Consider the following 17523-nt stretch of genomic DNA (forward strand, 5'->3'; position numbering starts at 1 on the left):
TACAGGCCCCTCAATTAACCCGCTTTCTTCTCATTAATTACATAACGAGCGTCTTGAATCTGGGCACATTCATACCTTCAGGCAGCATGTGTGGGTTTATAAGCCAGTTGCGTTCCCCCAAAAAAGATCACGTTCTCGAGACGCCTCCGGCAGAAAGGATGTTCCACATCTGCCACCATTGTCTGTGTGTGGTGGCGCTGGCTAACATTCCCAGGGTTTTACTAGTAAGTACCCAAGAAAGTGGATGGGAAAACGGCGTCGTGGTAGCTCAAATGGTAGAGCATCGCACCCAAAATGCAAAAGTTGTTGGATCGTTCGCCACTTGCGGCAAGTTGTTCTTTCATCCACTTTCATTGCAATGAATTTATCCTTTCTTTAATTCATTTATTAGGCACAAGGAATGTCCCCTATATTGTCATTGGTGTCAGCGTTCGTTCGCTGTTTATAACATGACAAATAGAAATCGGACCTCTCGGTTCACCCCCTTTCTTTATATATATATATATATATATATATATATATATATATATATATATATATATATATTGCTGCCTCTTGACCTAGTGCAGCGTATTCCCTTGTAATAGACTTGTATATAGCTTTCCGTCTGCGTCTTCCTACATAACATATCTGGTGGAGATGGACGTTCCCTGCACCTCGTCACGGAGCTTCGCAGTGGACGGTACGTCGAGCATTCCTTCATGGCTCCCGGCGATGACAACTCGACTCACCCGCCTCTGGCACCTGCTGCCACTTCGACGACCTACATCACTCTCCCCGCTCCCTGTGATCCTGGCGTATTCTCGGGCAAACATGGGGAAGACGTCGAGGACTGGATCATCCTGTAGGAACACGTCAGTGGCAATAACTGGTGGGACCCTACTATAATGATCGCCAACGTAGTCTTTCACCTCGGTGGCACAGCTCGAGGTTGGTTTCGGACGCATGAAGACTAGCTCAGCAGTTGGGATTCCCTTAAGCAAAACCTCTGAGACTTCTTCGGAAATGCATACGGTCACCAACTTGCCCCCAGAAGCCGTTATCCAGCCGTGTACAGACGTCAACGTAGCCCTACGTCACGTACATTCAGGATGTTTTGGCTCTGTGCCGCAAAGTTCAGGCGCACATGACTGAGTCCGACAAGGTTTTCCACATCCTCAAAGGCATTGCCGGTTACGCCATCAACTTGCTCGTTTTCAACAACGTGGCGACGGTGGATGCAGTTATAGAGGAGTGCCGCCACCTGGAACTCACTAAAAGCCGACGTACCGACAAGCAGTTTGCCCGTCTACCCAACACCCCAGCGACATCTTCCCGTGCCGACGCTCCGCGTCACAACACTGGTGATGTTACCAGGATCGTTTGGCGTGAGATCGAGGCCGCCTATCCGGCTGCCTTCGGCTCTAGCTCCTCCAACGTACCTGTAGTCACGGTTTCCCTTATCCAGGCAGTTGTCCGCCTGGAATTTGGAAACATGGGTCTTCACACCATCTGCTCGGCCCATCGACTTGATACCCACCCAGCTTCTTCGACTCCGGCCCGCACCGCATCTTATTACCCACCAGGTTTCCGCGACCCATCTGAATGGCGTACTGCTGACGACAAACCTATTTGTTTTCACTGCCGTCAAATCAGCCACATTTCTCGGCACTGTCACAGTCGCTGGAGTTCTCCGACCCGGTCTACTTACACTGCCTACTCTCGCCCTCCAGGTGGCCCGTCTCGTCCCTATGCCACACGTTCCGATAATGCCACCACTGATTCTCCTGCGCCGTACCACCCCTGCTCACGTTCGCTTCCCCCCAACGACGACAATCTCGCTCTCCCCAGCCCCGTCACTCATTTTCGCCCACTCCCTTTGGACGCCGCTCCCAGCCGGAAAACTAGACGATGCAGCGCCTCGAGGTGACGTGGCATTGCTCAATTCGCCACCAAATCCTCGACTGAAGTTGCCGACTCATTTGAACCTTCTTGACTTGCAAGTCGACGGTGTTTCTGTATCTGCTCTTATAGACACTGGGGCGCATTTGTCGGTAATGAGTGGTAACCTTCGCAACCCCCTGATTGAAATAATCACGCCTGCCACGACGCCTGTTGTCCCTGTCGCAGATGGCAGAACAGTTCCCGTAATTGGTATGTGTGCCGCCCTCGTCTCCTTCGCATATCGCTCCAATACCGTGCTATTCACAGTCATCGCCCACTGTCCCCACGACATCATCCTTGGCTTAGACTTCCTCTCCGCACAATCTGCTCTCATCGATTGTTCCGCCAGTACTCTCCGCCTTGACCTGGCACTTCTGGATGCCGTTGAATCATACCCCAGACACCTCAGTTCCGTCGACTTCACTCGCTTGCCACCTTCGGCACTGACTTACGTTGACTTCGTGTCATCTCCACCAGTGCCCGACGGTCCCTACATCACGGCACATATGCGAGACGTCCTACTTACACACGGGATCACAGTAATATTACAATATTTGGGGTTTTACGTGCCAAAACCACTTTCTGATTATGAGGCACGCCGCAGTGGAGGCCTCCGGAAATTTTGACCACCTGGGGTTCTTTAACGTGCACCTTAATCTAAGCACATGGGTGTTTTCGCATTTCGCCCCCATCGAAATGCGGCTGCCGTGGCCGGGATTCGATACCTCGACCTCGTGCTCAGCAGCCCAACACCATAGCCACTGAGCAACCACGACGTGACATTCGAGAATCACTCAGTAGCATCTGTTGCAGTAGACGACAATTCAGCCGATCCTCCTCTACTATCACAGTCGGCAATTTGTACCATCGCCTACTTACAGAAAATGATTGCTCCCGACATGCCGTCCGATCACGTTCGTGAGCGTTACCGCGTTCTGTTTACCTACCAGGATTTTTTTTTTACTTTAACGATCGTCCTTTGGTCCAAACTACAGGTGTTAAACATCGCATTAATACCGGCGATGCCTCTCCTATACGTCGCCGCCCGTATTGAGTGTCACCGGCTGAGCGTCAGGTTTTTCACGCAGAAATTCGCAAAATGCTTCCCAAGAACGTTATTGAACCGTCGTGTAATCCATGGGCGTCACCTGTCGTGCTGGTAAAAAGGATGGCTCATGGTGTTTTTGCGTGGATTATCGGCGCGTTGACAGAGTCACCAAAAAGGACGTGTATCCCCTACCTCGGATTCATGACGCCTTTGACTGCCTCCACGGCGCTCGCTACCTCCCCTCTATTGACCTACGCTCCTGCTGCAGGCAGATTGCCGTGGACGATCTCGACCGCGAGAAGACTGCTTTTGTAACACCCGCCGGTCTTCAACAATTCAAAGTGATGCCATTCGGTCTATGTAACGCTCCTGCCGCTTTTGAACGCATGATGGACTCCCTTTTTCACGGTTTCAAATGGTGCACGTGCCTGTGCTACTTCAGTAAAACTTAATTTGGGCCTACTTGGTAAATAATTCTGAACTTAACTTTACAGCACAAACACCTAACACGAACCACAAAAAGAAGACACGACACACACTGGCGCTGACTAAGAACTTCTTTATTTCTGCGTCGTCGATGCATATATATACCTAGACCACACATTCGCGCAGGCGCAGAGAATACATTACTGACATCTGCCAACTTATCGCATACGCAAACTTAGGAATTCAAATTCTGATGGGTGCAGGGACAAAGATGTGTCACTGATGCAATTATTTCCTTGTATTCTTATGTGATAGGCCTCCAAGCCAAGTCGTGCATGCTTATTCTGGCTTTTGCCAAGAATTGTGTGTGTCGTGTCTTCCTTCTGTGGTTCGTCTTAGGTGTTTGCGCTGTAACGTTAAGTTCAGAACTATGCTACTTGGATGACGTTATAGCATTTTCCCCAACGTTCGCTACGCACCTCGAGAGCCTCTCAGCAGTCCTTCACGTTTTTCGTCGAGCCGGTCTGCAACTCAATGCATCGAAGTGCCAATTAAGCCGTCGCCAGATTACAGTCCTTGGGCATCTTGATGACGCGAACGGAGTGCAACCGGACCCAGGAAAGATCCATTCTGTTACGCACTTCCCTGTTGCGTAGTGTGTCAAGGCTTCATCGACCTTTGCTCGTACTTCCACCGATTCGGGAAAAATTTCGCGTCCATAGCACGACCACTAACCGAGCTTTTGAAGAAAGACGCCCCTTTCCAGTGGGGCGATAACGAGGCCTCTGTATTCTCGCATGTTATCGACCTTCTCACAACGCCTCCAGTTCTGGCCCATTTCGATCCTTCTGTGCCTACCGAAGTTCGTACTGATGCCGGCGGTCATGAAGTTGGCGCAGTACTGGCACAACGCCAGCACTGCAATGACCGTGTTATCGCTTACGCCAGCAGGCTCTTCTCACCCTCGAAGCGCAAATATTCCATCGCTGAGCGTGAGTGTCTGGCCCTAGTTTGGCAGGTTGCGAATTTCCGCGCATACTTATATGGCCGACCCTTTTCCGTTGCCACATACCATCACGCGCTTTACTGATTATGCTCACTGAAAGATCCTAGAGGGAGACTTCATCGCTGGGTCTTACGCCTCCAAGAACATTCGTATACTGTCACCTACAAATCTGGCCGACTACACAAGGACGCTGACTGCCTGTCTCGTTACATGGCAGACGAGCCTGACGTCGCCGAATGAAGTACCACCAACAGCACTTTCTCTGTGTCTACCTTCGCTAACGAGCAGTGCCGAGACCTATAACTGCGAGCACTCATCGAGCGTCTGCTTTCTGCACCAACCAACACGTCCGTTCGCCGATATGTTCTCCAAGGCGGCATTCTGTACCGAAGGAACTTCCTTCTTGTCGGATCTGATCTTCTTCTTGTCGTGCCAAAACATCTACGACAGACAGTGCTCTTTGAGATGCATGACGCACCCACTGCAGAACATCTTGGCGTGACCGGCACCTACGACCACGTCCGCCGTCGCTTCTATTAAACCTGGTCCCGCTCGCTCCGTCCGACGCTATGTGGCTGCTGGTGATCCCTGCCAGCGTCGGAAAACAGCTCAGGTGCTGCCTGTGTGCCATCTTCAGCCGATAACCTTACCTTTGGAACCATTCTTTCGTGTTTTATTAGACCTCCTCGGTCCCTTTGCCACGTCAGCCTCTCGGAACAAATCGGTAGCCGTCGCAATTGACCACGCCAACAGATACACTATTATCACGTGGGCTCTCCCTACCAGTTGCGCCACTGACGTCGCGGACTTTCTTTTGCGTAACATTATCTTACTACATGGGAACACGCGACAGCTGCTTACTGACCATGGTCGTAACTTCCTCTCGAAAGTTATCGCCGACGATGTGCGTTCCTCCTCCACTCAACCCAAGCTGAATACCTTATATCATCCTCAAACCAATGGCCTGACAGGGGCGATTAAACCGTACTCTTACCGATATGCTATCCAAATACGCTTCCAAGGTCCACTACGACTGGGACGTTGTCCTTCCTTACGTCACAATTGCGTATAATTTTTCCCGGCACGACACCGCCGGAGTAACCCCATTTTATCTACTCTACGGTCGCGAACTGACCTTGCCCCTTGAGACGACACTTCCTTCTGGTGCGATCTCAACAAGCGAGTATGCGCGGGACGTCATGGCCCTCGCCGCCCATGCACGCCAACTTGCCAGTGCTCGACTGACGGCCTCGCAAACCACTCAGCAGCGTCAGTACAACGCCTGCCACCGTGACGTACAGTTTTTGCCTAGTGCGCTCCTGTGGTCGCCCTCTCGTCACGTCGGACTTTCAGAGAAGCTCCTTTCGCAATACACAGGGCCCTACCGCGTGTTTTGCCAGGTGACGCCTGTGAAGTAAGAAATTGCACCTGTGAGTTCAACCTCGTCCTCTAATGTGGCATCTAGTGATGTCGTGCAAGTCAGTAGGTTCAAGCCCTACTACACTGCTCCCGAGTCCGGCCTTTATGGCTCCGGGAGCGCGCTTTTGCCGCCGTGCGTTGTGCTACAGAACAGTATTTGCAACGACGAAGAGGGGAGCAGTGAGAAGACGACGACGACGATTGCAGGCTAGTGCGGGTTGATGCCTCTTGGCCAATCCGCCATCGTGGGTAGGAGCCACACGTGCCGCAGGCTACAACAACAACAACAACAACAAGTGCGGCTCGTATTCCCCTGTAAATATACTTGTATATATCTTTTCGTTTGCATCTGTCTGCGTAATATATACACACACACATATATATATATATATATATATATATATATATATATATATATATATATATATATATATATATATATATATATATATATACATATACATATATGTATATATATATGCGTGTGTGTGTTTATAAGTGAAAAAGGACAGAGAGGGACTGGTTATTTGTTAGTGGGGGTGGTCATCATCGTTGCTGAAACTTTAATTCACAATAAAGTCCTCATGGACACCCGCCTGTTTGTCAAGGTGTAGAGCGCACCCTCCACGTAGGGACGGGGAGCCGTAGGTTTCCCCCTTCTTCCCAGGCCTTCTGAACAGCCCAAAGTTGGTCTTGTAGCTCGCTTTTCCTAAGAGCGTCGTCCGACTTCTTGTCCTCCAGATAGGAGGCCTGCGTCGCGCATCACCCACAACATGTCTCGCAAGTTCACATTCGCGACTATATAATGCCAAAAAGCAATGAGGACAAGGAAAGCACAGGCCTAATTACAATTGCTTGAAATTGAAAAAAAAAGAATAGTGAAGAGAAATGAAAGGCGGACGGAAATGTGTGTGGCGGGAGACAGATAGGTTTGCATCCACCGTGCAAACCAATAGTAAATGTCAGCGGGAAGACCTGTTAACAGCGCGTGCAGCTATTCCCAGTTCTCGCTTTGCACCTTGCAGATATCGACGACAGGGACGACGGCGCCGGTGGCGGTGGTGGCGACGTCAAGGATGACATCAAAGATGTACCGTATCCGGGCACCATCTATTCCAAGCCAACCGTTACTAAGCCTGTGACATCCCGACCCTCACCACGACGACCCGCAACCACTCCTCCTGTGTCCACAGCTGCCCCGTCAAGACCAACACCGCCCGTTTCGTCAACCCTGCCACCAACAGGTACGTCTCAAAGGAAGACCTATCGAGGTGACAGACCGAATTTCGTGTTCTTGCCGCCTGTGATAAATAACTTGAAATCAAATACCCCACTGCCTTGATTTGCTAGCTCGACCATTATGCTGCTGAGGCCTTTATTTGTGAACGAACCCGCCTTGATGTTCAGGCTGAACCCACAAGCGCTTATCTAAGTACACTAGCGCTTCCGTATGGGAATAAAATGCGCAGAAGGAAATATAAGATATATTTTCAAAGCTCAGATGTTTCGTGCGCATTGGTGCATTAATTACAGTCGATGAATGGGTCAGCCATCGAGGCCTAACTAAGCTTGTGAAGTGAAGCGCAGCCGGATTCCAGCGTTCGCTGTCTTGATTGTGGCCCCCCTTTCACTCAGCCGGCTGTGTAACAGGACCATGCATATATGCAGAAGGGTGTGCTACATGGTGCATCAGCGGTTTCCGAACGTGGCATCATATTATGGAGAGCGGACTGAAATTACTGTACAGCTTGTATTTAATTTTCCGGCAAATTTCTGACAGTACCCTTGAACGCCTCTTTCCTCTTTTTCTGAACTCTACTGGGAGGCTGCCTTCCGCACTATTGACGCGGTGAAATCATACGCTGCATTTATGGGGAAAATTATAGATGCGTATACCGTGTGCTTTCCCTCAGCAACCAGAGAACAGCCCCGAAGTGCACAAGAACCAAGAATTGCATATAAAACAATAAATATAAAGAATGTCAGTTTTGAGCAGTTTAAATAAAATCAAGGGACATAAAGGACCTTGGATAACTTATAGCGAGCCGAGAAACAAAACAACTAACAACTTTGTTTTAGGAATATGTAAATTAGAGAACTTTGCAAGCTTACGTCACCCGGATGTAGCGCAAACGCCTTAACTTGTTTGGAAGCGATTAAATACGCTTCTTAATCGATGGCCTTGCGAAATGGTATATCGGGATAACTGTAACGAATAATGTAATTTCTGGCACTCACCTGGCCGTGGCATTTAATGATTTCTTCATATATGTTTGCAGAATTGCACACGAGACAAATTCTATGAAATTTATGGCTTCGCAAATTTATGAAAGCGCATTTTCGTTTCCACTCACGGCAGGAGATATTGTTGCAGGATTTGCTTGCAAAATTAGTCGTTCTAGTGGCATGTATGGTTTAAAATTACGGCAATCTTAATATTTCTTGAGTATGATAGCGTTCCTATGTTGGAGCACATTAATAACCAAATATTTAGAAGGCACTTTTCCTCACCTTCTCCACGTCACTAAATTGGCGAAAAAAACATGTCAAATCACAGGCCAGATTCAATTCTTCCTCTCTCTTCTAAAATAATTTTTTTTAAATATTCCGCAAGCGAATCATATTCGTCTATTACTTATCAGTATATTATGCCGCCAGGTCACTTTCATTTTTCAAAATGATGCTTAACGTATCTCGGGCGATCGCTGTCGGCGATACTATCACCTTCGCGTGACGTAGTATTCAAGCAGCCAATCAGCGTGCACCTGACGGCTGAGGCGATAGTATCCCTGAAAGTGATCGTCCTACAGAACGTCCGCTGTAGGCGCTCGGAATTTTAGTCGATGCCTCCACGGCCTTTGATAGAATTGGGCACATTACATTAAGAAAGAAGCTCGAACATTGTGGATTCTGGAGAACATTTCCTCAGCTTATACAGGCCTACCTTTCTTATTGACTAGACAGAGTTGAAATTAATGACTGCAGGACTCCCCTCTAACTAAGGACAGGTGGCATGCCTCAACTCAGTATTATCGGACTGCTACGTTATAACATTTACGTAAACGACATTGTAAATGTGGATGAAGCTACGAAATTTTTTCTTTGTGCAGGCCGCACTAGCTCATCATTTACAAACAACAATATACCTGAAATCATATGCAAAGTAAACAACGTACTCGCGTTGCTGTATATATAAAGCACAAATAATTATTTAACAGTAAATGCCTCGAAAAAAAATCCATACTTTCCCACCCGAAGCATAAACCTGTTACGCTAGACATAGCCCCCCAGCTGCATTATCCACCATTGATGCCTGTAGTAAGAAGCCTCGGTCTTCCCTTTCAAGAAAACATGCTGAGTAATGCACAGGCCGAACATATTAACTCTAAGCTCCCGCGGACCGTTAGCGTTTTATCGCGCATATGGTTCTTTTGCAGCTGTGTGTAAAACTCCTGCTATTTCATGCCCTTGTCAACACTCAGATACTGCGATCATGTGCGCGGTACCACGAGAGTTTCTCACATGTCTAAAACAGATAGCCTAAAAGACAGCTGCACAAATAATTGCACACGTACCACGTCACTGAAAGACTAAACACATTTTGAAGTCATTACATGCGGATCCACTACTTGGCATGTTTAAAAAACTCTTGTGTGAAAGTTATCACACCTAAAAATTGAGGAGCCACAGGGGCGTCTGAGTTAGTCGGTGTTTTGCGACACCACGGACCCGAGCACATGAGGTTTGCAGCCTTCAGCGCCTGGCCGTGCGCCGCTTAGTCGTTTCTGTGGAAATGGCGATCTCGTGGGTTGAGCCGATGCCGGGTGTTCGGAGCTTTAAGGCCCCTTGCCGTATACGGTGTATAACAATAATAACACAACGGTAACAATACAACACAACAATAATCTTCATCTGCCTTGATTTCCTTTCCTTTCTTGAATTCACTGCGCTCCCAAAATTTTCCGTTTAGAATGCTAAGTCGCGCTCATAACACGCATGCTGTTCGGGCCTTCGAAGTACCGGGCTCGCTGCGTTAAAGGAAGGAAATGCGGACAAGACAGGTGACGATTATTGTTGTAGGACAAGATAAAACTGAAGGGATGCAATTTTAGGCATGTAGGCAAAACACCTCTTTTGCCTCTGCTTCACATAGATGACGCCTTCAGGCTGACCCACCTTGAGGAAATCGGCAGTCGACTTTTCTTATCCCGCTCTCCACGCATTTTCTCTCTCTTGTACAGTTTGTTGTTTCTTGTCATCTATCCTTTTGTGGCTAACAAGTCTTGTTTATGCTGTATTTGGTCATAGCAGCGATGTACACTTGGTGTTGGCAAGGCTTCCCTTGCAGGAACTTCTGCCGCGTTCCCGCGTTGGATGCGTTGGTAGGTGGTTGGCACGCTGCTGAAAAGGCCAGCTCTACTTATGGACAGCCCCTTCTGCTAACTTCCCCGATTGCCTTCGGAAACAAAGGCGCACTGTATATATGTCACAGTTTTTTCGACACCAAATACAGAAAATTTCACGGTCCCACATCCTTCATTCTGAAAAACCATACAAACACCTGAGAAGAATTTCACCATTTATGTTTCGAACCGTGTGGCAGAACTGTTCCATCCTGTTTATGTACTATGGATAATGACAAGGGGTCGTCGGCTTTTGCAGCTACGTGAATTAAAACCACAATAACAATTAACTACAGCAATCTTGAGAATTGTCTACTAAAGCGTAAGCATTGTTTGACTCGGCAGTGGCGTCGTTTTTGCATAATTTTGCCTACTTGCCTTCCGTAGCTTATAGACATCTACCCATGAAAAAAAGGTTTATAACTGCTCGAACAAACGATCACTGAGAGAGCACACACACACAGGCGCAGGCTTACAACTAAACTTTATTCCACAAAGACCACATATAAGTGCATCCCAGAAATATATCCCTGCACGTCCGCGGAAAAAGCATACTCACCAAAAATACTTTCTGTTCATGCAACACGCAACCTAACTACGTTCATCAATAAACGAGATCGCATTGTTGTACAGATAAACTCAGGTGTCGCTGACACAACAATATCCCTTCTTTCTTATATGATATGCCTTGTCTAGCTCTCGCTCGCCTATCTCGACACTGGGACAATATCTTCACTTTTTTCAGAATCTGCTTACACGGGCGTGCCAAGCAGGGGGTAGGAAGGTGCTCAGTCGCTTTATTTCTAACGGACAATCCATGCTAAAGCAAGCGCACATTCACACATCTTCCTGTTTGGCCTACGTATACTTTGCCATGTGATAGAAGACTCTTATAGACTATGAAAACACTGTAATCTAAGTAAGAATTGGCGTTCTTTGTTCCGCACCATTGGCGCTATTCATGATTCTTAATGCGCGAGCATAATGCAGGAAGCTTTCGAGAAGTCAAAACCACCCCATCATCTCCATTTCGGGTCACTTTTTTTTAAATTGCTGGAAGTCTTGTGAACATAAAGCACAAATGTACTTTTTTTTATTTTTGCGTTCCCTCGCAGATTCTTCAATATTGTTTTCCCTTTTATTCTTCTTAAGCATGGCATCCGCAAGTGCTAAAATGGCTGACTACGGAAAACCAGGTTCTTCTAACTTTACAATCCAGTTGTCAGTGTTTTCCTGTATTTTATGTTGCGTGACTTCTTTAAGGCTACCCGCCGTGGTTGCTCATTGCCTATGGTGTTAGGCTGCTGAGCGCGAGGTCGCGCGATCGAATCCCCGCTACGGCGGCTGCATTTCGATGGAGGCGAAATACGAAAACATCCATGTACATAGATTTAGGTGCACGTTAATGAACCCCAGATGGTGGAAATTTCCGGAGTCCTCCACTATGGCATGCCTCATAATCAGAAAGTGGTTTTGGCATGTAAAACCCCATACTTTATTTATTTTTTCTTTAAGGCTGACTTGAAACACAAGATGGCCATAGCCATGGCCCTTCCGGGACCATGGAAGAGCCATGACCGATGGCCCTTCTAGTGGAAACGAATGCTTGGCCTTTAGTCGACCATTAATAGAATTTCTCGCCGCATCCAACCCCTCCAACGCAAGTTTGCCAACCACCCGGAACGCCAGGTACGAGTGCGCCTCGAAGGAGCAGAGCTGTCGAAAGCAAACGCCAGCTACCGAATAGTCCGTGAGGCCTTACGTGAAGGGCGAGTGCATCGCCCCGACGCCATGTCACCCTCGCTGTCGCTCACGCAAGCCTGTATTATGCGCGCATTCCTTGTCCACAGACGCTCTCACCTGCCATATGACTTCGCCTCAGTAAGGTCCAGTGAAAACGCGCCAAGCGGCTCAACGCGCCCGCTTGCCCGCGGAGGTATTCATGACTCGAAGGACCCTCAGCAGCGTTGAATTGAACTTTGGGCCACTCCAATATTTCAAGTTGGCCTACCCAGAAATTTAGGTTGGCCTACTCCCAAAATCGGCCCTCCCTCAAATTTTAGTTGGCCCACCCCCCGATTTCAAATTGGCCCACCATCAAATTCAAAGTTTGCCCACCCACAGATTTCAACTTGGCCCATCTACAAATTATAAGTCGGCTCACTCTCAAATCTAGGTTAGCTCACCCCCAAATTTCAAGCTTGGCCATCCCCAAACATCAAGTTGACCCAACCCCAAATTTCAAGTTCGCCTACCCCGAAAGGTAATTTTGCCTACCCCCCAATTTCAAGTTGGTTCACCTCGACATTTTCGTGCGACTGCTCGTGCGGTCTTTGTCGTCTTCTTCCACAGCTGGCTGGCTCTTTGTTCAAAGCGATTTTCTTAAACGAAAGAAGGGCGGACGAACACTTTTATCGTTCGGTAACCATCTCAATGCCTATGCATTTAAAAGTCGCAGTTTTATTCTGCCGAAAGGTGTAGCATCGAATGCAATGGAAAATTCGTAGACAGCTGCAAAGTGCAAAGGTAATAGTTTATTGTCTGAGAAAACATGTACACATTGGCCTAATAACTAAACAAGCATGGTTTCTGCGCACACTGGTCAACATGAACACATCAAACTCAATGACCGCGGGCACTCGCTGACAAAACGCTGGCGTGAGGAAGCGCTGGGACAGCATCGAGTGAAGTGACCTTCATGCTGGCTGACTATCGCTTTACTGCAACTTAGCGGCGAGAACACAGGACGCACGTAGGTATGAATCGACGGTGAACCTAGTCTCTGCCCCCAATGCAGACCGCGTTCAAGATTTGGCCCGCGCGGCTGCGCATACGCTGTCGCAGCCAGGATACAACGACGGCCACATTCCTCCCTTCCTCCCCTCCGACCGGTGCGTCGGCACGTAGACGTCGCGCACGTAGAGTCCGGCTTTACTCCTTAGCGTGCGTGAGATCGAGTTGCGATGATTGGCTCTCCTCACTCACTTTCGCTCGCACATACACCATACGGTGCGTGGCGACGGCGTAATAACATTTGGACTTCATACGAAACATCACGGCGACGCCAACAGCGACGAGGTGGGGGAATGCGCCTGGAATGTCCATATAATTGCCATACCAATAAAACTACCCAATCTAATGTCATTTGGAGATGTTCCATTAACAGTAACTCGCACCATACCATGAATACCACCCGTGGCGTCATCTCAGATTCTGATGTTTGGGCTGACTGAGGCTGAAATTCTGAAGAGCTCGAGTGATCAAAGCTTGATCAAGGTTAAACGAGTTCAAATAAAGCGCGACGGAAAAGAAATCCATACCAAACACCTAGTACTTCCTTTTTGCTCAAGTGTTCTACCCGAGTCCAGCGATGTCGGGTAGGCCAAGATTCGTGTTGGGCCATGCGTGCCATGCTTCTCCAGACGTTTCAAGCGCCAAAGATTGGGCCATAGTTCACAGAACTGCCAAAGCCAGCTGCCTTGCGCCAAGTGTAGCACCAATAAACATTCTTCCGGCACACACATTAAGAGTCCACGCTGTGCCAACTTTGATGGGTAGCACGCAGCATACTCGCGGTCATGCCCACCATGGAAGAAGGAGAAAGAAATTGTAACAACGAAAGAAAATATCTGATTCAGGTAAGCACGCAGGCGGATATCATACCTCTGAATGAACTGCTGTGGCGCGGAAGAGGGCAGCGCTACAACTGTTTCCGGCGGCTGTGCGGCCCACACGCAGTGATCCAGCGGCGACGCCATCCGCTCCCTTCGTGCCTGCAGCCAGACCGGCTCCTCTAGAAGAAGAGGCCATCGACTCAGGGATAATAACCTCGGGGGCCTAGCACTCGAGATGAGGCCCTTATGTCAATCGAACTGCTTGCAAGAACACGAGTATAGTGCCTTTCAAGAGGTGATGGAAAACCCAGCCAGTCGGCGAAGCTAGTGCCTATGGAGCAGCGAGATTCTTGGGATCGTTCAAACAAAGCAAACAAAAAAAAAACATCGGCATCAGAGGACACCAAAGAGGCTGTTTAATTTAAGTTACTTTTAGTGTATTGGACACAGAGCACAAACATCTTCTGCAATATAGGTACACAGATACTACAGTGGAACACAGGCATGACCAGGGATGACCTGGTCATGTCTGGTCGTGCCTGTGTTCGAAGAAGTCCTCCGACACAGTCGGAGGACTTCTTCGTAACCTCGACAACATAACAGAACACATACATAAATTTAATCCACAGGTACTGTGTGTCCAAGAAACACACCTAAAGCCGGAACAGTGCAAATTTGTCACGCAATATGGCATTTTCGTAAAGGTGTGTCGAAGAAGCACACCTAAAATCTGCAGAGTAGAACTTTCTCACGCAGTTTGCCATTTTTCGTAAAGACCGCGACCTGCTTCTGGCTGGTCCGGAGGTGAAGCTATAGCTGTGAATAGGACTCTTGCCCTTCAGACGCTCGTATATGTGCTTCAGGCTGTATATGTGCAAGGAATTTACATACCGCCCTATCATGAGCTCAGTAAAACGTAATTTTACAACCTCATTGACAAGCTCCCTGAACCTTGCCTCATCATCAGCATCAGCAGCAGCAGCAGCCTGGTTACGCCCTCTGCAGGGCAAAGGACTCTCCCGTACTCCTCCAACTACCCCCGCCATGTACTAATTGTGGCCATGTTGTCCCTGCAAACTTCTTAACCCATTAAAGACCAGCGTGACCATATGGTCACGTTAATCTGCACAGTGGATTTCCAATAAGAATTATTAACAAAACTGTACCAAAATCGCCTTTGACATGCTGATTGACAGATTAGAGTCCCCTTTATGGATACCAAGTGTCAGCAGCTGTCAGTCGTTTTGTGGGAGCCCCTCGCAAAGGCGGGACTAAGTTTCGCTCTGCGAGTAGCGTCGCGATGCATCGCTCCAAGGAGTAAGTGCTTTTTTTTCAGTACTTGTTTAAGCAATAGTCGGATATCGTTACCTCCATATTGCTCTTTGAATATGTGACCTTCAATGAGCATTTCTGAAAGAAATAAGTTTGATTTATCCATGAACGAGTACGTTATCTTGTGCGTTGCCATATGGTCACGCTGGGCCTTTAGGATACCCAACTTCTTTATTTTTTTAAACTGCATTCTCATCTCTTGCATGGCTGCTGGCACGTTCCCACAGTGGTTATTTGTTATTTTATTGTCTGGATAGGTAGATGTTGGAAGAAATAGTGAAGATACTCGAAGAGAAAGATGACGATGTGTCAGTGATTTCTATCGAGCTGCCAGAGGCTAGCACCAATTCGTATGAACACTCGGCCGATGAAGACTCAGACGGGCTCATTGACAATCTAAGAGGGCGGCAGCTACGAGCCGGCGCTGAAACTATTTTCGCTGATGGAGGCCGCATTGGTGGATGCGAGTCTGACCAGAACGACCCCGGTGGGCAAAGTGACGGAACATCAGAGGTTTCTTCTGCTGTAGTTGATGCGGCCATTCCTGCGAAATTATCCGCTGCTTCTAAGTGGACGAACGGTCATCTCCAGAAAAGCCTTGGCATATTTCCCCACCCAAACTTTGCTGCTTACATGGACTTTTCACCTGTTGAGTTGTTCGAACTCTTTTTTGACGAAGCCGTCGTGGAGCTGCTAGCCGAACAAACAAGGAACATTATTTTGAATATGCCTGATACAAAGGTTACCAAAGAATAATTGAACACTCAACAAGGTTATGCCGATAAGTTTTCTTGGAGTACTCGTTTTTTCCAGCTATAACCGCTTGCCGGATAAAAGGTGCTATTGAGACAGCGGCACGGATATGTGCAACACGATGGCCTAGAATGCTATGCGAAGAAATCGCTTCATACAGATAATGTGATTCTTTCACGGAGCGAAATGGAAGCCTAACACTTAGTGACAAGTTGGCAATGTTGCGTCCATTGATGGCACTGTTGAAAACAAGGTTTCTGGAGCACTTTCAACCTGTGCGTCACCTGAGCTATGACGAAAGTATGATTGAGTATTATGGTCGTCATGACTGGAAACAGTTCATACGCGGAAAGCATATCTGCTTCGGGCATAAAGTATGGCGCCTAAATGCCAAGAACGAATACCTTGTAAACTTCAAAGTATATCAAGGCAAGCAGGGATCTCGGAACACCTAAAAAAATATTAAAAAGACTTCAGAAAAGCAGTGGCGCCACTTCTTCAAATGGTGGATGAACTTGCACCAGAGACGCACAACCTTCCTTTTCTTTTTCTATTTTGATAATTTATTCACAAGCATGCAGCTACTCAGGCATCTCAAGGCACAGAGGTACGAAGGCACGGGCACAGTGAAGCAGAACCGTGTTCCCAAAGAATACGCTATCGCTGGACGAGAACTCGTCAAGCGCCAACCTAGCGGGCACGAAGAACCCGTGCTGAGCGACAATGGGATAATTGTTGTCCGCTTGATGGACAATTCTGTAGTAACGATCGTAAGCACCATTCACGGCCATTCATGTCATCTGCAGACAGGTCCTCTCGTGTTCAGAAGAAGCGAATCAAGGTGCCCCGCTCAAACACTTTTGCTAAGTACAAGATTTATGGGAGGTACGGACCAGATGGATGCAAATGTAGGCGCCTACAGGTTTGCAATCCGTGGCAAAAAGTGGTGGTGGCCGATTTTCACTTGACTTTGTGATGTATCTATCAGCAACATTTTGATGCTAATTCGTAGCACAGGGTTGAACGCCACGCAGGTGGGATTCCGCAGGCAAATTGCACAAAGCTACCTGATGCGATGGGGACAATAAGCCTAGAGGACCTGGTCAACGCAGAATCCCAAAGACTGGTGATGTCCTGACTGGTACAGGGCATGACCAAGGGGCCCACTTTGTTGCACCAATACCTAATGGCAAGAGGTGGTGGTGTGCATGAGATAATTTCAACAATGCAGTGCAACCAAAACGCACAAAGTATGACGTCGGCATGTGTATTCCATGATTTAAACCATATCACAATAAATAAGTGCTCGACTATTCGCTATGTATGTTTTTTGTGACGTTTCATGGCTTGAAATAAATGTTTTTCACTTCGCGTATTTTGCTGTAGTGTAAGGGCCCAGTGTGACCATATGGTCACGGGGTATATTTCAAAAACTAATTAGGCTAGAGTAATAGTTTTTTGCAGGTGGATTATTAGTATAAAGGTAAGTTATTAGGTTTTATTTATTTCAATATAGCAAGAAAAAAAGAAACCGGTCCCTGAGGGGTTAATCTCATCCACCCACCTAATTTCTGCCGCCCCATGCTACACTTTCCTTCC

The 17523-nt window shown here is 47.8% G+C and overlaps 1 protein-coding gene across 5 annotated transcripts in view; it reads left to right on the plus strand.

Annotated features, from left to right (window-relative positions):
- Positions 1–17523, plus strand: part of LOC135918257 (uncharacterized) — a 203042-nt gene that overhangs the window by 88661 nt on the left and 96858 nt on the right. For all 5 annotated transcript variants that reach the window (XM_070533552.1, XM_070533551.1, XM_070533555.1 and 2 more), the window contains one exon: positions 6848–7066. In XM_070533552.1, coding sequence (XP_070389653.1) covers positions 6848–7066 — 219 coding nt within the window. The remainder of the gene's footprint in view (positions 1–6847; positions 7067–17523) is intronic.

The sequence above is a fragment of the Dermacentor albipictus genome, chromosome 2, assembly GCF_038994185.2.
Source record: "Dermacentor albipictus isolate Rhodes 1998 colony chromosome 2, USDA_Dalb.pri_finalv2, whole genome shotgun sequence".
In the NCBI taxonomy this organism is placed as follows: domain Eukaryota; kingdom Metazoa; phylum Arthropoda; class Arachnida; order Ixodida; family Ixodidae; genus Dermacentor; species Dermacentor albipictus.